This window comes from Neophocaena asiaeorientalis, unplaced genomic scaffold (genome assembly GCF_003031525.2).
Source record: "Neophocaena asiaeorientalis asiaeorientalis breed wild unplaced genomic scaffold, Neophocaena_asiaeorientalis_V1.1 scaffold176, whole genome shotgun sequence".
In the NCBI taxonomy this organism is placed as follows: Eukaryota; Metazoa; Chordata; class Mammalia; order Artiodactyla; family Phocoenidae; genus Neophocaena; species Neophocaena asiaeorientalis.
In genome coordinates, this window is record NW_020175788.1 from 638949 (window position 1) to 665469 (window position 26521).

At 39.3% G+C, this 26521-nt stretch overlaps 1 protein-coding gene across 5 annotated transcripts in view; it reads right to left on the reverse strand.

The window, feature by feature from the left end:
• PRKCQ (protein kinase C theta) overlaps nucleotides 1-26521 on the reverse strand; it is a 143841-nt gene that overhangs the window by 45843 nt on the left and 71477 nt on the right. For all 5 annotated transcript variants that reach the window (XM_024732293.1, XM_024732295.1, XM_024732294.1 and 2 more), the window contains 3 exons: nucleotides 26397-26514; nucleotides 24685-24845; nucleotides 20920-21093 (listed from right to left, as the gene is read on the reverse strand). In XM_024732293.1, the coding sequence (XP_024588061.1) occupies nucleotides 20920-21093; nucleotides 24685-24845; nucleotides 26397-26514 (453 nt within the window). The remainder of the gene's footprint in view (nucleotides 1-20919; nucleotides 21094-24684; nucleotides 24846-26396; nucleotides 26515-26521) is intronic.

Here is a 26521-nt window from a genome sequence, read left to right on the forward strand (position 1 = left end):
AGAAGCTGCAGATATCTACAAAAATGGCAAAAATCTTACTAAAAATAACTCAGGATTGTTGTCTGGGGTTCTGAGAACTTAGCTTGGTAACTGTCACGATGGGGACTCCAAAATACGGCTCGACAGAAACGTGGTTGAACTACCTTGGCGGCTAAGGGTCCTACCAAACGCTGCTGGCCCTTGGAGAGATTGCAACGGTCATTATGAGGAAAGTTCCAATTAGCTGAGATCATCTGAGAAGTGCCGTTGAAAGTAAGGGCTCCCAAATCAAACAAACAGAATGGGGATACTTATTTTAACTGGCACGCAGAAGCCTTCAAAAGGCTTCAAGATGCCAGAATAGCTTCACGGAGAAATTTGCTGCAAAAGGCTAATGAAAACTTAAAGGCACAGGAGGTACGAATGTTATATAACCTTTACTGCTCCCCTCCGTCCTCCTTTATTTGAATACTCATTCCAATAATCCGGCCTAAATTGTCTTTCTACCCTAAAGAGGCAACAGGACCATAAAATCCACCAAGTTAGTTAGTGGCTTTACAGACAGCCCCATATCTACCCTTAAAGGAGGGCCCCCAAAGGGCGCTTCCCAGGATGGTCGAGACTCTGAGGGATTTTCTGGTAAACTGCTACATTATTCCCTTAAGCAGCTAAGGCAAACTAAAATTAAAATGAATGAAAAACAATTACCAAGTTATGGTAGATACCAGAGCTATACTGTCTACACTAAACCCCACGCAGAGCCTGCAGATGTGATCCCACGAAAACTGGCAGAAGCCAGCTAAGGTGAGGGTCAGCTCCCCTGGATCTCTTGTAGTACATGATAAAGAGAGGAAAATATAACAACGTTTGTATCCCCTTTGGGGACATCAAGTACAAGGGGCTGTTCAATACTGCAAGAAATATCTGCTGTTTGTCCCGATTGAAAACTGGCAAGATATTTATAAGGATTTCTTTAAAAAGTAGCTCAGTGGTAAGAAGTTCGTCAGAAATTGGAAGCTCATAGGAATTTTTTTTTTTAGGCCTCTTCCCCTAAGCCAAAATAAAACTATGTACACCCCAGAGAGAAAGCAAAACCTTCTAAAGCCTTTGTGAAAGGATTTACTAAAAGATTCCAAAGGCAAACAGCTCTAAATCCAGAACATAGGATTTCCATCTTAGTTAGAAATCTTCTCCCTGATATAAAAGAAAAAAAAAATAGCGAATTAAGGATAATTTAGTTGGATGGGGTGGATCAATTTATGATGTCATTTAGGCTGCAACCCAATTCTTTGAGGAATTGACAGCTACTGTCATGATCTTAAAAATTTTGCAAAACTAGAAATTCAGCTCTAGAGGCAGTTCAAAAATCCAACTATTCCTATCACCCACCCCACAACCTCCCCTATTTATCTCAAAAGGCGTGTATGTATTGTAAAAATTCTGGCCTTAGGAAACCAGTCCTTCTTGGAGGAACTTACATTCTATCCCTGTGCCTTTGAGATGTAAACGTTATATAAACTTTAGGGAGGTAATTCGTATCAGAAGGAAAACGAAAGGGGGAAGGTCATTTGAAACTTAGGTGAACGAAAGATAAGTGTCTTCCCCACAAACATTAGTGGAAAAGCTTTAGCCGTCTGAGCGGGTAACCTTAACTTATTCCCTCCACCAGGTAAACAACTTAGATTCAGCTGCTTTTATAAGTAGTGAATTTTGTATTATTGTAGCTGATTCATGGTAGTAATTTTAAAATGAAAGCTATAAGGTCTCTGTACCTCTCTGTATGCTTATGTGTCTGTGTACATGTGTTGTATGTGTATGGTATTTTTCACGTCCTAATGGTATTACTAAAATTGTAAAAGAAAAGCTCAATTTAATTGGTTTGAAGAAAATTAAGCGCTTATATGAATTAAATATTCCTAAAACTCCCAGAAATATACCTGCATCCCTCGGTGATACTGCAGGTTGAGCTCCAGACCCTCACAATAAGGCTAATATCATAATATACCAAGTCACACAAACTTTTTGATTTCCTAGTGCATATAAAGGTTATGTTTACACTATACTGTAGGCTATTAACTGTGCATAAAAGCATTATGCCTTAAAAAATACATATATATATACCTTAACTAAAAATATTGCTAAAAAATGTTAATCATCATCTTTTTGCTGGTGGAGGGTCTTACCTAATCAGAGTGGTGGTTGCTGAAGGTGGGTGTAACTATGGTAATTTCTTAAAATAAGACAACAATGAGGTTTGCTCTGTTGATGGACTCCTCCTTTCGCGAATGGTTTCTCCATAGCAGGCAATGCTGTTTGATAGCATTTTACCCATAGAACTTTCAGAACTGGAGTCAATCCTCTCAAACCCTGCCAGTGCTCTAGCAGCTAAGTTTATATAACAATCTTCACAGCATCTTTACCAGAGGTAGATTCTAAACCGAGAAACCACCTTCTTTGCTCATCCGTAGAAGTAACTCCTCATCCATTAAAATTTGATCATGGGATTGCATCAATTCAGTCACATCTTCGGCCTCCGCTTCTAGTTCTCCTGCTGTTTCCACCACATCTGTAGTTACTGCCTCCACTGAAGGCTTGGATGCCTAAAAGCCATCCATGAGGGTTGGAATCGGATTCTTTTAAACTCCTGTTAATGTTGATATTTTGATTTCTTCCCACGAATCACAAATGTTCTTAACGGCATCTAGAACGGTGAATTCTTTCCACAAGGTTTTCGATTTACTTTGCCCATATCCATCAGAGGAATCACCGTTTATGGCAGATTTAGTCTTATAAAACGTATTTCTTAAATAATAAGACTTGGAAGTTGAATTCACACCTTGATCTATGGGCTGCAGAATGGATGCTGTGCTAGCAAGCATGAAAACAATAGTAATCTCAGTTTATATCTTGATCAGGGCTCTCGGGGTGACCAGGCGCATTGCAAAGAGCAGTAATATTTTGAAAGGAACCTTTTTTTTTTTTTTTCTGAGCAGATCTCAACAGTGAACTTAAAATATTCAGTAAACCATGTTGTAAACAGATGTACTGTCATCCAGCCTTCGTTGTTCCATTTATAGAGCCAGGCAGGGTAGATTTAGCATAATTCTTAAGGGCCCTAGGATTTTTGGAATGGTCAATGAGCATTGGCTTCAACTTAAAGTCACAGCTGCATTTGCCCCTAACAAGAGAGTCAGTCGGCCCTTTGAAGCTTTGAAATCAGGCACCGACTTCTCTCTAGCTACGGTGGCATCTTCTTCCATTATAAGGCTCTATCATCTACACTGAAAATTTGTTGTTAGTGGAGCCACTTTGGTTAATTATCTTTGCTGAATCTTGTAGGTAATTTGTAGCAGCTTCTACTTCAGCCCCTGCTGCTTCCACTTGCACTTTTATGTTATGTATATGGCTTCTTTCCTTAAACCTCATGAACCAACCTCTGCTGGCTTCAGACTTCTCTTCTGCAGCTTCCTCACCTCTCTCAGCTTTCACAGAGTTGGAGAGAGTAGGGCCTTGCTCTGGGTTAGGCTTTGGCTTAAGGGAACATGTGGCTGATTTGAGTTATCCAGACTATATCATTTTCTTATCATTCCTGTGTTCACTGGAATAGCACTTTTAATTTCCTTCAGGAACTTTCCCTTTGCATTTACACCTTGGCTAATGGTTGGTGCAAGAGGCCTACCTTTCGATTTATCTTAGGTTTCAACATGCCTTCCTCACTAAGCCTAATAATTTCTAGCTTTTGATTTAAAGCGAGAGATGTGTGACTCTTCCTTTCACTAAACACTTAGAGGCCATTGTAGGGTTATTCTCTGGCCTTACTTTCAATATTGTGTCTCTGGGACTAGGGGGGAACCCAAAGAGAGGGAGAGAGACAGAGAAACGGCCGGTCAGTGGAGCAGGTACAGTAGTAACATCAAAGATCACTAAGCACAGACCACCATAACAAATGTAACATTAAAAAGTTTGAAATACTGCAAGAATTAACAAAATGTGACACAGACATGAAGTGAGAAAACGCCGTTGGAAAAATGGCAGCGGCATAAAGCTTTGATTTATAAAAAAATGCAGTATTTGTGAAGTGCAATAGGTATGCCGGTAATAGAAACTAACCCAAATGCTTCTCAAATTCAAATCCTTGGTAAATAAAAGCTTCTCAAATTCAAATCCTTGGTAAATAAAAGCTAGTTGAAGTTTGTTGGATTTTAATTAAAATGCGTCTTAAGAATTATTAGCATTGAAAATAATGCAGATGTTTTACTGCTCGTTATCTCTATTACAAAGTTTTCAGCAAGAAAATTAGCTCAGGGGTGATGGTTGACTTTGTCCAATGTCTCACAAAGTTTTTGTGGGTGGTCTAAACATAATTATTGAGAACAAGTGAATTTGGGATAAAAGGTTTTAGGTAACTTTTAAAAGTTTCCTCAAAACTTTGTGGTAACCTTAAACAAAGTTTTGCTAACTTAGGTTAAATGATGGATAGGCATTAAATATCTAGATAATTTCCAAATAAGATAAAATATTGAAACACTAATTACTGAACACGGGTTTATCTACTTTTGGCTTCCTACAGAGCAACTAAAGATATTTGGGTCTATTAGTAAATATTTTTTTGTGTGCCATACCAAAATATTTACTATCAGAAAGCATGTTTCAAGAAATTTAAAAAACTATATTAAGCCACAGAATGCCTATTTCACAATGTTATGTGACCAAGTATTTTTAAACCTTTTGATGTTTTTGACAAACTTCCCACAAATCAAATTCTAAATGAAATCTTTTTGACCTCAAACCAACTTTGAGATTTTCCAGAGAGCCCCAGGAACATTTCAAAAGATTAACATCTCTCTTCTTATAAGGAGAGAAAACAAAGTTTATTTGTTATGCTAAATTGCATGGGAAGCACTGTCAAAAAGTAACACTAAGCCTCCTTTATGTTGTATTTGTACAGAGATATAAGTATTCCCAAAATTGGTATGTCCTGGTATAATGTAATCAGACATACTTCCAGTTATTATTTTAAAATGTATGTCACAGAAATAACTACATTTCCTTATCAAATGAACTCTCATTAGGTCTTTAACCATATTCTTTTTTAAGTCTTTGTTATTACAGACAGTCACTGTTTAACTCAGATGCTTTTGCAAAAGTATTTCTTCAAAAGTGCCTCATCTTTGGAGGAGCTTCAAGATGGTGGAAGAATAAGACGTGATCACCTTTCTCCCTACAAATACATCAGAAATACATCTACATGTGGAACAACTCCTATAGAACACCCACTGAACGCTGGCAGAAGACCTCAGACCTCCCAAAAGGCAAGAAACTCCCCACGTACCTGGGTAGGGCAAAAGAGAAAAGAAAAAACAGAGAAGAATAGGGAAGGGACCTGCACCAGTGGGAGGGAGCTGTGAAGGAGGAAAGGTTTCCACACACTAGAAGCCCCTTCGCAGGCAGAGACTGCGGATGGCAGAGGGCAGGGGAGCTTCGGCACCGCGGAGGAGAGCACAGCAACAGGGGTGTCGTGGGCAAAGCAGAGAGATTCCCACACAGAGGACCAGTGCCGACCAGCACTCACCAGCCCGAGAGGCTTGTCTGCGCCCCCGCCACAGCGGGCAGGGCTGGGAGCTGAGGCTTGGGCTTTGGTCGGAGTGCAGGGAGAGGACTGGGGTTGGCGGTGTGAACACAGCCTGAAGGGAGCTAGTGCACCACAGCTAGCCAGGAGGGAGTCTGGGAAAAAGTCTGAACATGCCGAAGAGGTAAGAGACTTTTTCTTCCCTCATTGTTTGTTGGTGTGCAAGGAGAAGGGATTCAGAGCGCCACTTAAAGGAGCTCCAGAGATGGGCACGAGCGGCGGCTAAAAGCGCGGACCCAGAGATGGGCATGAGATGCTAAGACTGCTGCTGTCACCACCACGAAGCCTGTGTGCAAGCACAGGTCACTCTTGACGCCTCCCCTCCCAGGAGCCTGTGCAGCCCGCCACTGCCAGGGTCCTGGGATCCAGGGGCAACTCCCCTGGAAGAACACACGGCATGCCTCAGGCTGGTGCAACGTCACACTGGCCTCTGCCACTGAAGGCTCACCCTGCATCCGTACCCCTCCCTCCCCCCGGCCTGAGTGAGCCAGAGCCCCCGAATCAGCTGCTTCGTTAACCCCATCCTGTCTGAGCAAAGAACAGATGCCCTCAGGCGACCTACACACAGAGGTGGGGCCAAAGCCAAAGCTGAACCCTGGGAGCCGTGCGAACAAAGAAGAGAAAGGGAAATCTCTCCCAGCAGCCTCAAGAGCAGTGAATTAAATCTCCACAATGAATTTGACGTACCCTGCATCTGTGGAATACATGAATAGACAACGAATCATCCCAAATTGAGAAGGTGGACTTTGGGAGCAATGATATATATATTTTTACACACAGCAGATGAAGGAGCAAGGTAAAAACCCACCAGACCTCACAAATGAAGAGGAAATAGGCAGTCTACCTGAAAAAGAATTCAGAGTAATGATAGTAAAGATGATCCAAAATCTTGGAAATAGAATGGAGAAAATACAAGAAACGTTAAACAAGGACCTAGAAGAAATAAAGAGCAAACAAACAATGATAGCACAATAAATGAAATTTAAAATTCTCTAGGAGGGATCAATAGCAGAATAACTAATGCAGAAGAACAGATAAGTGACTGGGAAGATAAAATAGTGGAAATAACTACTGCAGAGCAGAACAAAGAAAAAAGAATAAAAAGAATTGAGGACAGTGTCAGAGACCTCTGGGAGAACATTAAATGCACCAACATTCGAATTATAGGGGACCCAGAAGAAGAAGAGAAAAAGAAAGGGAATGAGAAAATATTTGAAGAGATTATAGTTGAAAACTTCCCTAATATGGGAAAGGAAATAGTCAAATCCAGGAAGCAGAGAGAGTCCCATACAGGATAAAGCCAAGGAAAAACACAGCAAGACACATATTAAATACAAAGAACAAATAACACATAAGGAAATCCCAGTAAGGTTAACAGTTGATCTTTCAACAGAAACTCTGCAAGCCAGAAGGGAGTGGCAGGACATATTTAAAATGATGAAAGGGAAAAACCTACAACCAAGATTACTCTATCCAGCAGGGATCTCATTCATATTTGACCAAGAAATTAAAACCTTAACAGACAAGCAAAAGCTAAAAGAATTCAGCACCACCAAACCAGCTTTATAACAAATGGTAAACAAACTTCTCTAGGCAAAAAACAAGAGAAGTAAAAGACCCACAATAATAAACCCAAAACAATTAAGAAAATGGTAATAGGAACATACATATGAATAATTACCTTAAATGTAAATGGATTAAATGCTCCAACCAAAAGACATACACTGGCTGAATGGATACAAAAACAAGACCCGTATATATGCTGTCTACAAGAGACCCACTTCAGACCCACAGACACATACAGACTGGAAGTGAGAGGATGGAAAAAAGATATTCCATGCAAATGGAAATCAAAAGAAAGCTGAAGTAGCAATTCTCATATCAGACAAAACAGACTTTAAAACAAAGACTATTTCAAGAGGCAAGGACACTACATAATGATCAAGGGATCAATCCAAGAAGAAGATATAACAATTGTAAATATTTATGCAGCCAACATAGGAGCACCTCAATACATAAGGCAAATACTAACAGCCACCAAACTCATTCTACGAGGCCACCATCACTCTGATACCAAAACTAGACAAAGATGTCACAACACAAAACTACAGACCAATAGCACTGATGAACATAGATGCAAAAATCCTCAACAAAATACTAGCAAACAGAATCCAATAGCACATTAAAAGGATCATACACCATGATCAAGTGGGGTTTATCCCAGGAATGCAAGGATTCTTCAATATATGCAAATCAATCAATGTGATAAAACATATTAACAAACTGCAGAAGAAAAACCATATGATCATCTCAAAAGATGCAGAGAAAGCTTTTAAAAACCCTGCAGAGGACTTGAGGATATGGGGAGGGGGAAGGGTGAGTTTTGACAGGGCGAGAGAGAGTCATGGACATATACACACTAACAAACGTAGTAAGGTAGATAGCTGGGGGGAAGCAGCCGCAAGGCACAGGGATATTAGCTCGGTGCTTATACTAGTTGAACAGGACAGAAAGCCCAGAGATAAACCCATGCACATATGGTCACCTTATCTTTGATAAAGGAGGCAAGAATATACAGTGGAGAAAAGACAGCCTCTTCAGTAAGTGGTGCTGGGAAAACTGGACAGCTACATATAAAAGAATGAAATTAGAACACTCCCTAACACCATACACAAAAATAAACTCAAAATTGATTAAAGACCTAAATGTAAGCCAGACACCATCAAACTCTTAGAGGAAAACATAGGCAGAACACTGTATGACACAAATCACAGCAAGATCCTTTTTGACCTACCTCCTAGAGAAGCCGCAATAAAAAATAAATAAATAAACAAATGGGACCTAATGAAACTTAAAAGCTTTTGCACAGCAAAGGAAATCATAAACAAGATGAAAAGACAACCCTCAGAATGGGAGAAAATATTTGCAAATGAAGCAACGGACAAAGGATTGATCTCCAAAACATAGAAGCAACTCATGCAGCTCAATACCCAAAAAACAAAAAACCCAATCCAAAAATGGGCAGAAGACCTAAATCGACATTTCTCCAAAGAAGATATACAGATTGCCAACAAACACATGAAAGAATGCTGAACGTCATTAATCATTAGAGAAATGCAAATCAAAACTACAATGAGATATCACCTCACACCGGTCAGAATGACCATCATGAAAATATCTAGAAACAATAAATGCTGGAGAGGGTGTGGAGAAAAGGGAACACTCTTCCACTGCTGGAACACTCTTCCACTGCTGGTGGGAATATGAATTGGTACAGCCACTATGAAGAACAGTATGGAGGTTCCTTAAAAAACTACAAATAGAACTACCATATGACCCAGCAATCCCACTACTGGCCATATACCCTGAGAAAACCATAATTTAAAAAGAGTCATGTACCAAAATGTTCATTGCAGCTCTATTTACAGTAGCTAAGACATGGAAGCAACCTAAGTGTCCATCAACAGATGAATGGATAAAGAAGATGTGACACATATATACAATGGAATATTACTCAGCCATAAAAAGAAACGAAATTGAGTTATTTGTAGTGAGGTGGATGGACCTAGAGACTGTCATACAGAGGGAAGTAAGTCAGAAAGACAAAAACAAATACCGTATGCTAACACATATATATGGAATAATAAAAAAAAATTGGTCAGAAGAACCTAGGGGCAGGTTGGGAATAATGATGCACACCTACTATGGAATGGACTTGAGGATATGGGGAGGGGGAAGGGTAAGCTGGGACAAAGTGAGAGAGTGGCATGGACACATATACACTACCAAACGTAAGGTAGATAGCTAGTGGGAAGCAGCCGCATAGCACAGGGAGATCAGCTTGGTGCTTTGTGACTACCTAGAGGGGTGGGATAGAGAGGGTGGGAGGGAGGGAGATGCAAGAGGGAAGAGATATGGGGACATATGTATATGTATAAGTGATTCACTTTGTTATAAAGCAGAAACTAACACACCATTGTAAAGCAATTATACTCCAATAAAGATGTTAAAAAAAAAAGTGCCTCATCTTTGAAGAGATTTATGGAGCGATCTATGGCAAACACAGGTTAATGATAACTTTACATCACAAAACTGAACTGGGTACAAATTCCCAGAACTAATGGAAAAAACTGGATTCAAGCAGAACAAGAATTAATAACACAGGACTGAATGAACTGAGGACGATGATTAGAACTGTTATGACTTATTTGAAATATTGCTGGTACTTTAATGTTTTGTTTTTCCAGATTTGAGACTTCTCTTGAGTTATCATGACTTATAATTAGGTAAAGTATACTTTTGTAAACAAAGATGAAACATTTACTTTTTCTGATTCCTCCAGAATCCAGAAACTCTCAAGTATTCTTTTTATGGAAAAATAGTTATTTACGTTAAGTTCAGTGAGTCTGTTTTTGTAACAGGACACAATTGGATACACTGGTTATATTACCCAGACCTTGACTGGAACGTTATATGTGAGAGAGATGTGTATAGACTCAGATATGACCAGACAGATTTAAATAACTAAGGTTGACTTTAGGGAGTCAGTAAAGTCCCTTGGAAAAATTGGACTGGTACTCTGGTACCAAGGTTCCTGGGAACTAACCAGGTGAGTAAGAAAGGTAATTTCCTGGTAGGTTCCAGGAAACTCAGGATATTTTTTGGACCTCAAGAAGAGAGAAATTCACCCAAAGCTATAGGTATTGCAGGTAAAATCTTACTGTGAGACTTTGGCTTAGCTTAAAGCCTCAGAGGCTTTAAGAGTTCACTCTGAGATTCCTTTCTAGGAAACAGTTTTTAAAAGAGCTTAAATGGTCAGCCACTATTCTTGCTGCACTTATGTAATTAATCAGGCCAAGTTCAATGCAAACGACTTAGGTTTACTGTAAGTATCTTTGGTTAAAAAAATGGTGATGATACAGAGGAAAACTGTATCTTTGTAGATATTAGATTCTAATCCTGGTAATTGTTTTTGAGGTTTTGTTATATACCTGTAAACTGGATTGGATCTTGAATACTTCTAGTTCTGTCAATTAACTGGCTCTTCTAGTTCTGTCAATTAACAAACTAATGTTTCCAGTTTTCTCCCACCCTTCTGATTTGGAGTCACTAAGAACAAAGACTGCCCTTGTGTCTCCTTGGAAGGGACTCTACCAGATCTTCCTCACTAACCTGATGGCCGCCAACCTGCAGGGGCTTGAACCTTGGGTACGTATCTCACAACTGAAGAAGTCCCCACCTGATGTTGGGTACTGTACACCCACTGAAGACCTCAAAATCAAACTGAGAAGTAGCCATGTTGAGGTAGACTGCTGGACAACTAAACTTGACACCCTCTCTTCTTCTGCGTTTACTCTAGCACTGGCCTGGAAAGATAACATCATCATCCATATCTCCCAGGCCATTGCTTGGGTGTGTGTGGGGGTATCCTTTTAGATTGCTGGATTTATCATCAAAAACTCTGATCTATCCATGATGTTAGAGACCCTCTGGTCTGTTTCCTTCTCTCTGGTTAATAACCCCAAACCTGGGGAAATTTGTATCCAGGCTTTGTATACAAAGAAAGGGACACAAGGCTAAGGGGAAGCAAACCCTTTCTTTGTCAGGGCCAAGGCAACCTGTTGCACCTGGATTAACACTTCTGGGGAAGTTGAGGCTCAGTTACATAAAAATACTGAACAAGCCACTTGCCTTAAACAGGTGACTCTTTCAATGGGGTCTTTCTTTGACTTATTTGGTTTTGATTAGTTTGGGTCTTGGGGCTGAAGCGCACTCCAGATATTGGGAATTATCCTACTTTTCATAATCATAGTGATCTCCCTGGAATACTGTATTCTTTCAAAGGCTTTAAATTCATGTTTGCGGCCACTGACCACCAACTAAATGATCTCCCTAAGAGTGGAACTTCAAGAAAGGAATGAAGAGAATGACTGACTTAGAAATTGTGACCCTGAACTCTGTGGCCTGTGAATACCACCAATTAAGTAAAAAACATCCTGACCTATGAATACCACACAAAGGACCATCAAAAACCATGAGAACTTCAGAATGGTAGCTGGGAGTGGTGCTAATACCTTAAATTTTGATCACATCTCCCAGTTAAGTTGAGGGTCTGATCAAAAGAGGCAAAAGAGGGGGTGTGATTGTTAGAAAAGAGACAACAGTCCCCAAATGGAATCACTTGTGCTAAGCCCACATCTCCAAACCGGCACTTAATACGTAAGCTAACTGCAATTCCAAACATCCCCAGGAATGTAATCTTAACCAGTCAGTCTGGAACTTCCTGATCAGCACCAGTGAGGACATCCATCTAAGGAAGGTGACCTTGACTGAAACAATCTGCTCTTTCCTTGTCGCTCCCTACTTTCTGCCTTTAAGTCTTCCATTTCATACAGGTCCTCAGAGCTCCTTTCTGTTTGCTAGACGGATGCTGCTCAATTCATGAATTGTTGAAAGAAAGATAATTCGATCTCTAAATTTACTCAGTTGAATTTTGTGTTTTCTTTCCAAACCCTGTTATTTTCACCTAGGGTTATCAGAGATAGATCAGAGAAACTTTGTGTACTTGAGTTATTGAACTTTTAATCTAGCATAATTAAAAAGAGAGGAAAACTATTTTTCTGTGTTTTTTTCCCCTGTAGGTGAACATTTAGATACTACAGAGATAACATGTCACTAAGACATGGTATGAATATATAGGAGGCCCATATCTGGACAAAGACATATGGTAAGACTGAATGCTGTTTCCCGTTTCCAGCTGAGTGGCCTTAAGGCAAGGCTCATCTTTCTTAGCTTCAGTTTTCTCATAGGTAAAATAGAATAATAATATCTACTTCATTGGGTTTATAGAATTAAATGAGATAATATATTTAAAGTTCCTAGGAAACTATCTGGCACAAAATAGGCTTCAGTAAACCTAGTTTTAATCATATTTTCTTTATTTTAATATATATGTTGGAGCAGAAATGGCTGGTTGCCTCCCTTTCTTTCTTAGTAAAAAAAAAAATTATTCTGGATGACAGTGTGCTTAAGATTCAACTTTCCAGCTTTCCTTACAGCTATAGAAGAGTCAGAGAGAGGTAAGCAGCAGTTTTTTGTGGGCCTTTTGGAAAAGCGACTTAAGAAAGAAGACTAAGCTGGCATGGGGTTGTTCTTTCTTCCCTAGAATGTGGCTGTGAGGGCTGGGCTCTAGCAGCCATATTGGACTGAGGAGTACCCTTGAGGATGGGAACTCAGTACAGTAGATGATGGAACAGGGAGCACATAGTTCCTGGACCTCTGACACCATGGAACTGTCATACTTGCTTTGAACCATGTATTATGTAACTCCTTTTATATGAAGAGAAAAACACTTCTATCTCATGTAAGTCATTGTTATTTTCTATCCCTGTTACTAGCAGCCAATGCAATTTCTAATTGACATACATGTTAATTCACATTTAGACAATTCTGAAATTGGGAGATGGCTTTAGTTTTTAAAATAATTTTGTGTATCAAGAAAATAGGGCATCTAATTATTGACAGTATCTTAAAATCAAGAAAGCAGAATACTACTCTTCCAAGCTAGAACTTGTTTTTTTCTATTTACTACTTAGAATTAGGTAGCAAAAGGAAATAGTTTTCTAATTTAATCCCCATATAGTTTGAGTCTTGCCTCTGTTGGGGAAACACAGAACTTAGCAGGTCAACAAGAAACATTTGTTGAATTAATTTAACAGTGACTTTCTGAAGTAATTTATGACATGTATTTTCAAGGTTTTATGATTAAGTTGTTTCTAATAGATTTTAATTTGTTAGTGAGTACAGTTAAAAGATTCCTCCCATGGACACAATGATGTACACCTACACAGAAAGCAATTCCTCTTGAAGAACAAAGAGCTGATTGAACAGCTTCTGCACAAGAAATGACAGAGGGACCAAGACCCAGCATCAACAGGAAACACCCCTGACACAGTGATCTGCAGTAGAGAGGGATACCACTGAGAGGCCTGTGCACAGACTTGCCCACCTTGGTGCACAGTGAGAAAAAAAAAACCCCAGCAATTTAAAGGACACTTTAGACCATATTTGAAGGAAATCCATTTACTAAACTTAGAGCATCTGCCAAACACATGGGGAACCGCTGGAACTCTCTCCAGGGTTGGAGGTGCTGTGCATGGATGGAAAAACAGTCCAGACACTGTAGCCAGCCTGCCAAGGCCACCGTAGCATGCCCAGGCCTGCACTAGCTACAGCCATGCTACTGGGGTGGCTTTGGTGTGGTATATATCCTAGGCCACTCTGGCTCATGTTGCTCCAGCCATCCTGCCAGGGTGGCCACAGGACACCCTGCCCAGAGACACCCCCCGCCCCCTGGCCAATACCTGCTCCAATTCCAGCCCCTCTCACCCCTAGGCTGAGCCTGACCCAACCAGCCTGCCAAAGCTGCCCAGCCCACACAGGGGATGCTCCTTACACAAGGCCACCTTTAAAACCAGGAGATGTAGCTGTCTTACCTAATTCATAGAAACAAACCAGAAAGTCAAACTAAATGAGGAGACAGAGGAATATGTCCCAAGTGAAAGAAAAAGATAAAACCCTGGGAAAAACGCCCTAATGAAATAGAGATAAGTAAATTACCTGGATTTAAGAGTTCAAAGTAATGGTCATAAAGATACTCACTGAACTCGAAAGAAGAATAAAGGAATACAATGAGAACTTCAACAATGAGTCAGAAAATATAAGAAAGAACCAATCAGAACTGAAGACTACAATAACAAATGAAAAACACACTACAGGGAATCAATAGCAGATTAGACGATACAGAAGAATGGATCAGCAATCTGGAAGACAGAAGAGTGGAAATCACCCAAACAGAACAGCAAAAAGAAAAAAATTTTAAAATGATAGTTTGAGGTACCTCTGGCACAACATCAAGCCTACTAACGTTCACATTATAGGGGTCCCAGGAGGAGAAAAGAAAAGGGCTGAAAGCTTCCCTAACTTGGTGAAGGAAACAGATATCCAGGCCCAGGAAGCAGAGAGTCTCAAACAAGATGAACCCAAACAGATATACCCCAATACACACTGCAATGAAAATGGCAAAAATTTAAAGAAAAAGCAGCAAGAGGAAAGCAATTAGTCACCTACAAGTGAACCCTTTGGCATGATAAAGTGCTGAAAGGAAAAAACTTAAAAGGAAGAAAACTTATAACCAAGAATACTCTACCTGGAAAAGTTATCATTCAGAATTGAAGACAAGCTCAAGAGTTTCCCAGACAAGTGAAAGCTAATGTAGTTCATCACTGCTAAACTGGCCTTAAAGAAGACCCTTTAACATTTTTTGTAAGTGAAACGAAAAGGCCATAAACAGAAATATGAAAATATATGAAAGAAAAAATCTCACTGGTAAAGGAAAATATATAGGAAAGGCTGTGGAACAGCCACTTAAACTAGCATGAAGGCTAAAAGTAGTAAAATCAAAAGTAGTAAAATCAACTATAACTACAATAGAAGTGAAGGGATACACAAAAAGACGTAAAATATGACATAGAAACCAAAATGTTGGCAAGGAGAGTACAAATGTAGTGCTTTTAGAATGCATTCTAACTTAAGTGACTTTGAGCTTAAAATAAACTCATATACATATACGAGAGAGAGAGATGAACTTCATGGTAGCTGCAAATCAAAAACCTATGATGGGGCTTCCCTGGTGGCACAGTGGTTGAGAGTCCGCCTGCCGATGCAGGGGACGTGGGTTCGCGCCCCGGTCCGGGAAGATCCCACATGCCGTGGAGCGGCTGGGCCCGTGAGCCCTGGCTGCTGAGCCTGCGCGTCCAGAGCCTGTGCTCCACAACGGGAGAGGCCACAATAGTGAGAGGCCCGCATACCGCAAAAAAAAACAAACAAAAAAACAAAAAAAAACAAACCTATGATGTACAAAAAATAAAGAGAAAGGAACACAAACATCACACTAGAGAAAATGATTAAACCACAAGGAAAGAGGCAAAGAGGATAAGAAAGGAACAGAGAAGGGCTACAAAAACAACCAGAAAACAGTTAACAAAATGGCACTAAGTACATATCTATCAATAATCACTTTAAATGTAAATGGACTAAATGCTCCAATCAAAACACAGTGGCTGAATGGATTAAAAACAAAAAACAAGACCCAACTATATGCTGCCTCCAAGAGACTCACTTCAGACCTAAAGACACACACAGAGTGAAAGTAAGGTGATAGAAAAAGATACTCCATGCAAATGGAAATGAAAAGAAAGCTGGGGTAGCAATATTCATAGCCAACAAAATAGGCTTTAAAACAATACTGTAACAAATGACCAAGAAGGACATTACATAATAGTAAAGGGGTCAATCTAAGAACAGGATTTAACATTTGTAAATATTTATGCACCCAACATAGAAGCACCTAACTATTAACAGACATAACGGGAGAAATTGAAAGTAATACAATAATAATAGGGGACTTTAATGCCACTTTCAACAATGGATAGATCATCCAACCAGAAAAATCAAAAAAGAAACACTGGCCTTAAATGACATACAGAACATTCCATCCAAAAACAGAATACAGATTCTTTTCAAGTGCACATGGAACATTCTCCAGGTAGGTTATGTTAGGCCACCAAACAAGTCTCAATAAATTCAACAAGACTGACATCATACCAAGCATCTTTTCTGACCACAATGGTATGAAACTAGAAATCAAAAGAAGAAAATTGCAAAAAACACAAACAAATGGAGGCCAAATAACATACTACTAAATAACCAATGGGTCACTGAAGGAATCAAAGAGGAAATAAAAAATACCTTGAGACAAATGGAAATGCAACTTTCCAAAGTCTACGGGACACAGCAAAAGCAGTTCTAAGAGGAAAGTTCATAGAAATACAGGCCTACCTCAAGAAATAAAAATCTCAAACAACCGAACTTGACACCTAAACGAACTATAAAAAGAAATAAAGCCCGAAGTTAATAGGAGGGAAATAATTAAGATCAGAGTGGAAATAAATGAAATGGAGACAAAAAATAACAGTAGAAATGATCACTTAAACTTAAGAGCTGGTTCTTTGAAAAGATAATGAAAACTGATAAACCTTTAGCCACGTTCATCAAGAAAGATGGCCCAGATAAAATCAGAAATGAAAGAGAAATTATAACTGACACCACGGAAATACAAAGAATCATAAGAGGCAACTATAAACAATTATATGCCAGCAAATTGCACAACCTAAAAGAAATGGATAAATTCCTAGTAGCGTTCAGTCTTTCAAGACTGAATCAGGAAGAAACAGAAAATCTAACAGACTGATAATCAGTAATGAAACTGAATAAGTAGAAAAAAATAAAACTCCCAACAAACAAAAGTCCAGAACAAGATTGCTTCACAGGGGAATTCTACCAAATATATAAAAAGAGTTAATACCTATCCTTCTCAAAATATTCCAAAAAAATTAAAGGGGAAGGAATACTTTTGAACTCATTCTATGAGATCAGCATTACCATGATGCTAAAACTAGACAAAGACACCACACAAAAAGTACAGGCCAATATCCCAGATGAATACAGATGTAAAAATCCTCAACAAAATATAAACAAACCAAATTGAACAATATATTAGAAGAGTCATACATCATGATCAAGTGGGATTTATTCCAGAGATGCAAGGATGGTTCAATATCTACAAATCAGTCAACGTGATACACCATATTAACAAAACGAAGGACAAAAACCATATCACCTCAATAGATAACAGAAAAAGCATTAAAAAAAATTTAACATCCATTCATGATAAAAACTCTTATCAAAGTGGGTATAGAAGGAAAACACTTCAACATATTTAGTGAAGGCCATATATGACAAACCCACAGCTAACAACTTATTCCATAGTGAAGAGCTGAAAGCTTTTCTTCTAATATCAGGAAAAAGACAAGGTTCCAACTCTCACCACTTATATTCAAGATAGTATTGGAAGTCCTAGCCATAGCAATCAGACAAGAAAACGAAAGATATCCAAATTGGAAAAAAGAAAGTAAAACTGTCACTATTTGCAGATGACATGATACTATACATAGAAAACCATAAAAATACTGTGAAAAAACTAATATTAGACCTTATAAATAAAGTTGCAGGATACAAAATTTATATGCAGAAATGTGTTGCATTTCTGTATACTGCGTAAAGAGAAGGTACGAAAACAATCCCATTTACAGTTGCATCAAAAAAGAATAAAATACCTAGGAATTAATTTAACTAAAGACGTGAAAGACCTGTAGTCTGAAAACTAAAAGATACTGATGTAGAAGATTCAAGATGATACAAAGAAATGGGGAAAGATATCCTGTGTTCATGGATTAGAATACTTAATATTGTTAAAATGTCCATACTACGGAAAATAATCTACAGATTTAATGCAATATCTATCACAATACCCATGGCATTTTTCACACAACTAGAACAAATAATCCTAAAATTTGTATGGAACCACAAAAGACCCCAAAGAGCCAAAGCAATCTTTGCTTTGTTAAGCAAGTCACATATGCTTGGAATCCTCGTTGTTATATAAGTTAAACCAAATTCTAAAAAATAAGCAAGCAGAGAAAATAATCCATAAGTAAGGCCCTTTCCCAACTGACTACATTAAAGAATTACCCAGAGGAAATCATGATTCATATCGATTGCTGCTGTTCACACTCACTTGTGGCATTTGGTTATTTTGTTTGACATACAAGGTTTGAAGAACAAATCAGTACTATTAAGTATAAAATAAGTTACAAGGATATATTGTACAACACAGGGAATCTAGCCAATTTTTTATAATAACTATAAATGGAGTATAACCTTTAAAAATTATGAATCACTATATTGTACACCTATAACATAATATTGTACAGCAACTATACTTCAATAAAAAATGAATAAAATTTAAAAATCAGGACATCTCAAATCAGGGTCCTTCAGAAAGTATAATGTAAGCTTTGCCTCTCCCTGCCCCCCCCCATCTCTTATTTCTAAAAGGACTCAATTCCTTGAAATCTAAGTAGTGAGACAGTCATTTTTACATTTGATATGTACATTCTCTGACACTTTTTCTCATGCATTTACTTTTCTGGTTTTGGTAAAGCATTACATAGGCTTGAAATCTTAAGAGCATTTCCTGCAACAGAGAAAGAAGCAAACTCTGCCTGGGGCTCTAACTGACAATCAGAGAAGGAAACATACCTATTTTCTGCAAAGTGGGATTCACAACAGCCTTCCCTATACGGTACGAAAACAATGATACAAACAAATATATAAAAACAGCAGGGAAAGGTGCCGAGTGAAACTTGATTACATAATACCCCTAGAAGCCTGGTCTGAGGTGTATTTAGTATTTTGATAAAAGTCCCACAATATTTCAAGAGGAAAAAATGAGATTGTAAGTAACCACAGCAAATCTAGAACACAGACCAGGAGAGTGGGACAGAGTTGCTTACTTTGTCTTCCAGTAAAATATCTGCACCATCGCAGACCAGCAGATATTTACGATCTCCAGGAGGAAATTTCTAGCAGGAAATCTTTCTAACCCTCCTTATCAGAAATTCCAAACTCCTTCCTGCTGGAAAACATAAGCCTACTTTTAAAGAGCTTATCATAATCCCTTTATTCCTTCATGCCTTCTTATAGCCCCTACACCTCTGCTGTCCAAGACCCTTTCTGCCTATTCTAATTTCTATTCAAATTCTACTTTCTAGTTTTCTCAGCTCTGGTGCTTAGAGTCTGCATTCTGCAATTAATATTACTCACCACTGTTAGAAGTGTCATTCTTGCTTCTTTAATTTTTTATAGTATGAAATTCTCCAGGTCAGGAACTGTATTCGTTCTATATCCTTCACAATGCTTTGAATACAGTATATGATCATTGAGTGCTTTTTCATGGTCTGGTTTCTCTTTATTTTAGCCAAGTATATTTATTCATTTATTCCCTAATTAAACACTTGTTGAGAAGCTACCGGGAGCTGGAGAAGTGGTGATGAAACCCCTAGTGACCGTCCACATTTTCTGGCTGACTCCCAGTTTCCCCACTAACACCTTCTGTGGCTGGAGGCATCTTGAGGTCCTCGGTTACTTGTCCTAAGGTAGGACATTATCATCAAGGCTTGAAACAGAACAAGAGAAAAACTCCTCATGTTCTTTGGACCTTAACCATATGGCTCCACATGGGTCTGCTTATTATTCTAGGCTACATACACAGGGATAGGGTCAAATAGGGTAGAAAAATAAAAACAGAAAATCATTATGTTTGTGCGGGAAGACTGAACTACAAGGATGTTCATTTCAGTGTTATTCGAATCAGAACAAAATTAAGAAGTAGCCTAATTAGATAAATTGTAGAATATCCACAGATGTGAGGAAATGTAGAGAGTGTTGAAAATGCAAGTTACAGAACAGGAGGTATTTACAGTAGGTCATTATTTTTACCTTTAAAAATCTAATGGGGGAAAAATCTAGAAGGATAAACTTAGAAGTATTAACGGTGAGTATACCCAAGTGATGGGATTACATATGATTTGCTTCTCTGAGCATATAAGCACTTTCCAAATTTTCTAAAATGATCTCTGAGCATATAAGCACTTTCCAAATTTTCTAAAATTAATTTTCTAAAATGATTTCTTCTCTGAGCATATAAGCACTTTCCAAATTTTCTAAAATCAATTTTCTAAAATGATTTCTTCTCTGAGCATATAAGCACTTTCCAAATTTTCTAAAATGAGTCAAAAACGAAATTTTTTTTTTAATTTTAAGGAAAAAGGAGATCAGGAGGAGAATTCTCCCATAGGAGACACTTCTGACAAAATTCACCCTTTTACCACAATGCTCAGGGCCTCACTGATGAAGCCAGCTCGGACCTAAAGAATGATCTTCTACTGGCCTTATAAAGGAAAATAACAGTGCACACAGGTTTTGATCTATTTTTCCAACTTTCATCTCTTCAAATACACATATGGTAGATGAATAAACAGATGTCACTTTTTCCCTCCCACAAAGCACTGCCTTGTTAAGCAAGTCACATACTGCTTATATAAGTTAAACCAAGTTCTAAAAAACAAACAAATCCAGAAGTAAGGCCCTTTCCCGATCAACTACATTAAAAAATTCTAAGTAGTATTTCAATGGTGTTTAGCGCAGAAGAAACTTATTTGGATGGATGGAAGGTGGACTCAAAGGTAAAGAAGAAATATACGGAGAGAGTATCCCATGTCTCCAGATGAGGGCTGCCAGGAGCACCCAGATTTACTGGGGTGAGAGGTAGAGATGAAGGATAGCCTTACCTTGGTCTGGAACGTACAGAACATGTGCGTTAAGAACGGATGCTCCCAGGCCAAGGAGAGAACTCTCTTCTCTACCATTGTACACTCCACGTCGTCGTCCATCAAAACCACATCTTTCTTTAAGGCTTTTATTGCGAAAAATTGATTGGTTTTCTTGAACTCTGCTAGGAAGACCTAGAGGGAAGGGGAAGACACTTTATTTTAGAATTTGGATTCATGCTCATTAAAGAAGAGTCACGAAGTCCTGAGAGAGATGTACTGGGTGAGAAAAGACGACTTCTCCAATCCTCCTCCACCCTCTTTATGGAGACAAATAGAGCTTCACAGGTGTGGGATGATACAGAAGGGTTTCATCCTCTCTCTACCTTTCAAAGGGTTTCACAAAACTGGTGCAATTGGATGGGTTATTCTCAGCCACTGAGAAATTCTATTTAAAAAAGTGTGCCCTGTCTACCCAGGGACCTGAGTAAGTTTATAAAAACATTCAGAGGCAAATACGTATTGAAGGAAGCAGCAGCAAGTAGTGGAAGGAGGACTTGATTGTTCTTGAAGTATCACTGAAAATGAGCATAAAACCTTACTCTAAGTTTTACGCACTTTTTCAAGGCAAAGAAAGAATATGTGAGGAATTGAGCTTTCCTGATGTGCTTATAGAATGCACAGCATTTCCTCTGATGACACAGACACTAATATTATCTTCAAGACCTACTATGTGTCAGACATTCTGCTATGTACTTCACATGTGCTATCTAATTTTAGTATCTATTTAATTCTTAGCTCAGAACACTGCAACACAGATAGATAGTAATAATTTTTAAAAACTAGGCTCAAAGGGTAACTTTCTCAAATTCATGGAGCTACTCAGTGGGAAATCTCACTCCAGAGTTTACTTTTTCCACTTGATTTCATGAATCTTATAAGCTTTCAAGGACACCAGATGGCATGTAATGGAGAGTTTCACCAACTTTCACTTTTTCAAATGATGCAGCCACAGACGATTGACAGGAGTGAGGACATGGCATTTGGAGACAGAAAACCCCAGCTCAGGCCTCATTTCACAGATACTTACTAGCTGTGGGAATGTGGGCAAATTAACCTCTCTGGGCTGCTTCAGTTCCCGAATGTGTAAAAGCGGTAACTATCAACACACTGCTGACTTACAGGACTGTTGTGAAAATCAAATACCAGGTGGGAAAGTGATTTGGGAACTGTAAAATGCTTTCTAAATGACAGTTACTGGAATCTAAGAAACAAAACAAATGGATGTATATAACAAAACAGAAAGTGACTCACAGATATAGAGAACAAACTAGTGGTTACCAGTGGGAAGAGGGGAAGGGGGAGGGGCAATATAGGGGTACAGGATTAAGAGATACAAACTACTATGCATAAAATAAGCAACAGGGATATATTGTATAGCACAGGGAAATACAGCCATTATTTTGTAATAACTTTAAATGGAGTATAATCTATAAAACTACTGAATCATTATGTTATACATCTGACACTAGTATTGTAAATCAACTATACTTAAAAAAAAAAAAAACCACTTGCCATTTGCTTCTTTCAGTGACTCTTAGGGATTGTTGACGTTAATGATGTTACACCAATAGTGAAAATGCACGTGTCTGTGTTTAACATAACACAGTGCAGACACATGACTGTGGGGTAGCTGGCTTGATAGAGGGGGTAGAGCTTAGATGAGAATTCAGGCAAATGAATGATGTACATACATATCCCCAGAAAACATGCAATTTGCTCTCTTGGGCCTAAAATCGATGGAGAACCAGAATACAGGGGCTACCATTTTGATGAGGAACCATACTTCCCATATAGAGTGAAAAGAAAGAAGAAAAGCAAGTTTGAGTATTCTTAAGTGTTGGAAGAAAAGGAGATATGGCTGCCCCTTTTTGCTCTGGTGCTTCATCCCCCTCTCCTTGGGCCCCAAGGTGCAGCTCCCTCAGAGTGCAGGGATCCGGGGTCCTGATGGTGAGGGGCTTACTGCTTTGGACACAGAGCAGAGGATACCTGAAGCTCTCAGCTGTCCCTTGGGTTATTCACTAAGGCATATAGGCTTAACTTAATGTCTTCTTAACTTTGTTGAAAAGTAAAATCCACACGGGAACAAAGAAAAGCTTTTCTTTAACAATTAAAAGTCCCCTTTTGGTAATTGCTTCTTTCAATAAAACATCCCCAAACCAGCCATAAACTAAGAAGCTGGAAAAAAAAAAGCCATTTCCATCTCTATAATGTGCTTTCAATTTTTGGAAACAGGTTATAAACTGCACATTAATTGATGCTAAATTCTAATGAAGACGGGCTGTAAAAATTGCCTATTACACTCAGATTAACACCAGACGAGCCTGCTATGGTTCAGGTTATTGTGGAAACAAAATAAACGAATTAATGGATATCAGCTACAGTTCGTAGGGCAGGTGGATTTTGCCGAAGGCAATGCCTTGGTATCATATAGAAACCCCAACTGCAGCACAATGTCCTCCAGCTATGGCAATACCCAGTTACATTATTGTTAAATAAACTGGGTAAGTTTTGCAGCCAAAGTCTAGTGAGCAGGTGCTGAGCATAATGCTGGTCTTGGTTGCACAAATTCATGGAACGGGAGTCTTTGGCTAAAACTTTCCTAGACGTTGCATCCAATATAAATATAAAACAACTGAGAGCTCCATTAATACATGTGATATCCTTAATATCCAAAATAACCTAAAAGCCTATATTCCATGACATCCCTCTTTACAATCACCGGCTTGAAAATCTCCTCTTGTCACTGAGAGTTGATCATAATTTCTTCCATTATGTCTCCTTCCTCCTCTCCTTGCCGTCTGTGACTGACTAATGGCCCATAACCTGAGTGAGTGGCAGGAAGAATTTAGAGGAAGGACTTCCTCCGTGGAACTTTTCCTAAGACGCTCAAGCTAGGGCCGTGTTCTGGGCTGAATTGTGTCCCTTCCAAAGAACTGATATGTTGGAGTCCTAAACCCCAGTGGCTCAGAGTGAGACCATATTTGGAGACAGGGTGCTTACAGAGATAATTATGTTAAAATGAGGTCATTAGGGTGGGTCCTAATCCAATATGACTGGTGTCCTTATAAGCAGAGGGGGTTAGGACACAGACATGCACACAGGAATGGCCATGTGAGGACAAAGGGAGAAGACAGCGTGGACACCCAGGATAGAGGCCTCAGGAGAAACAGCCCTGTCCACACCTTGATCTTGGACTTCCAGCCTCTAGAACTAGAAGAAATAAATTTCTGTTGTTGATGTCTCCCCATCTGTGGTATTTTGTTACAGTAGCCCTAGCAAACTAAAACAAGGCTGAGGACACTTGGTAGAGAAGAAATCATACAGAAGGTAAAAACCACACTCCAGGTTTGAGAAAGGAACAAAACAACAACAAAAAAACCACCAATGAAACAAAAATATCTGTGAAACAGGAACCGGCTGGGGCACCTTCTCATTTCTTTGGTGTCCAAAGATATCGAACACACAAGCTCGTGGGACGAACACCTTCCAAGTGAAATGGCTTGAATCGTTGTTCCCAGGAAGCAGAGGCTGCTATTCCCCAGAGCTCCCCGGGTCCCTATTTATTCAGATGTCTCTCTGCCCTCTAACACATATCACATCACATGACAGTTCCTGACCAGGAATGCGCTCTCTGCACACCCATGTGTGGTTCAGTTCCACTGGCCAGATTTGCTCTTCAATTTCTGGAAGCTGGGCCACAGAATTCTACATACAATATCATACCTTGCCAAAACTTCCTTTCCCCAACATTTTGTGCAAGGTAAAATCCTCGATTTTTAATTTCATACGTAGAGATGGTCTTTCTACGTTAAGTTCAGGTTCTGGACGATGGCCTACTTTCTCCATCTCATCCAAGGGAGACTCCCAGGAGATCCCCTGAGGCTCTGAAAATGGCAAATCAGCGGTTAAAAGGAAATAAGGAACAGCGGAAGGTCGTTCTAGCTACTTTGAGAACACGCTTTCTTTTCCACATCCCATTTTGAAGCTCCATTCAGAGTGATGCAGAAGGGGGTTCCTGCAGGGCAAAAGCAGCACCTCCTGCCTGGGAGCCTGGTATCTGGGGGGGTGGACTGTGTCTCTTTATGCAACAGACTGGGGAAAATATCAAGTTAAGAAACATTCCAATCAGCAAAAGACCATCTATGCAACAGGAATGAGCCCTTTTGATAATGCCGAATCACGGACAAATAGGGATTTTAACCAAATTGGAGGGAAAATGATTCTCCGTTGCTTGCATGGCTCACAGGCACAGTGGCATCCATTTCTGTGACCGACCACGTGGGGACGAAGAAATGGATAGCAGATCGTTGAAGATCTGAAATGCATCGTTCGCCACAGTCTTCGAGTCAGGATGCTACCTACCTTGATCATGTCTGAGACACACGGTCTACTCCTCTGCCTGGAGACCCTTCCCAAATCTAATCCAAACCCTTCTGTAAAAAATTTTCAGGACAATTTATTCCTCACCTCCTGCCAGAGAAGGTGTAGAGAAACATTTTCGGAGCCTTCCTCCGATCCCCTTATAACATTCCTTTCTTTTACATTGAAATACATTGACATATCACATTGTGCTACTTTAAGGTGCATTAACATGTTGCTTGACACATTCATCTACTGTGATATCACGAGATAGTTAGCACCTGTATCACATCACATAATTATGTCCTGTTTTGTGGTTGGAATAATGACATTTATTTTCCGATCTCTAGGTTTATCTTTCGTATTCTAAGTCCAAGGAAAATAAGTATTTTATAATGTATGCTGAAACTATTCAGAATCGCATGGTCATCCTCTCATGAAGGACCTTCAGAGAGGAGGCTGGATAAACTTCCATAACATCAGAAATGTCAAGGACGTTAGGCTATTCTTCCCCTTTTTTTTGAGTTTATTTATTTTATATAGCAGGCTCTTATTAGTTATCTATTTCATACATATTAGTGTATAGATGTCAATCCCAATCTCCCAATGCATCCCACCATGCCCCCGCTTTCCCCGCTTGGTGTCCATAATCCCCTTTCTAATCTTCAAACTTTCCAGAAAAGTCTCAAAGGTACAGAATAAGATGGTCTGTGGCATTCCTACCCTAGAGCTCTATGAAGAATTTATTTCTGTAAAACTGTTTAACCACGGCAGGGAGTAATGTTCTAAAATTCTAAGGAAAAGTTTGCAACTGTTTCCTCCAGAGATGCCACATTTTCTTCTCCCACCTCAACCTCTCCCCACCACCACCTGCTTATGAAGGTTTTCTAGTGGGATATATTTCGGTTTTATAATACTTCTAAGAAGTAGGAGACTCTCTGTTGGTGGCTAGGTCTGTAATCTCTAACTAGAAAAGAATCGTTTATCAGGCCAGGTATGTGGAGAATTTAAATCCAGACGACTCAGGTTAATCACGATGAATTACTGACGATTCTACGGTGGATCAGGGTAGCTACCTTTTTTTCCCGGTGCTGGTCCATACGGCAGCTTTGCTTCACCTTTTATGGAGCATGGGAGACCAATTTCAACTGGACCTTCTCTGAAGATGTGTTCAGAGTCTCTTAAGCAGCGAGCCTGGGTT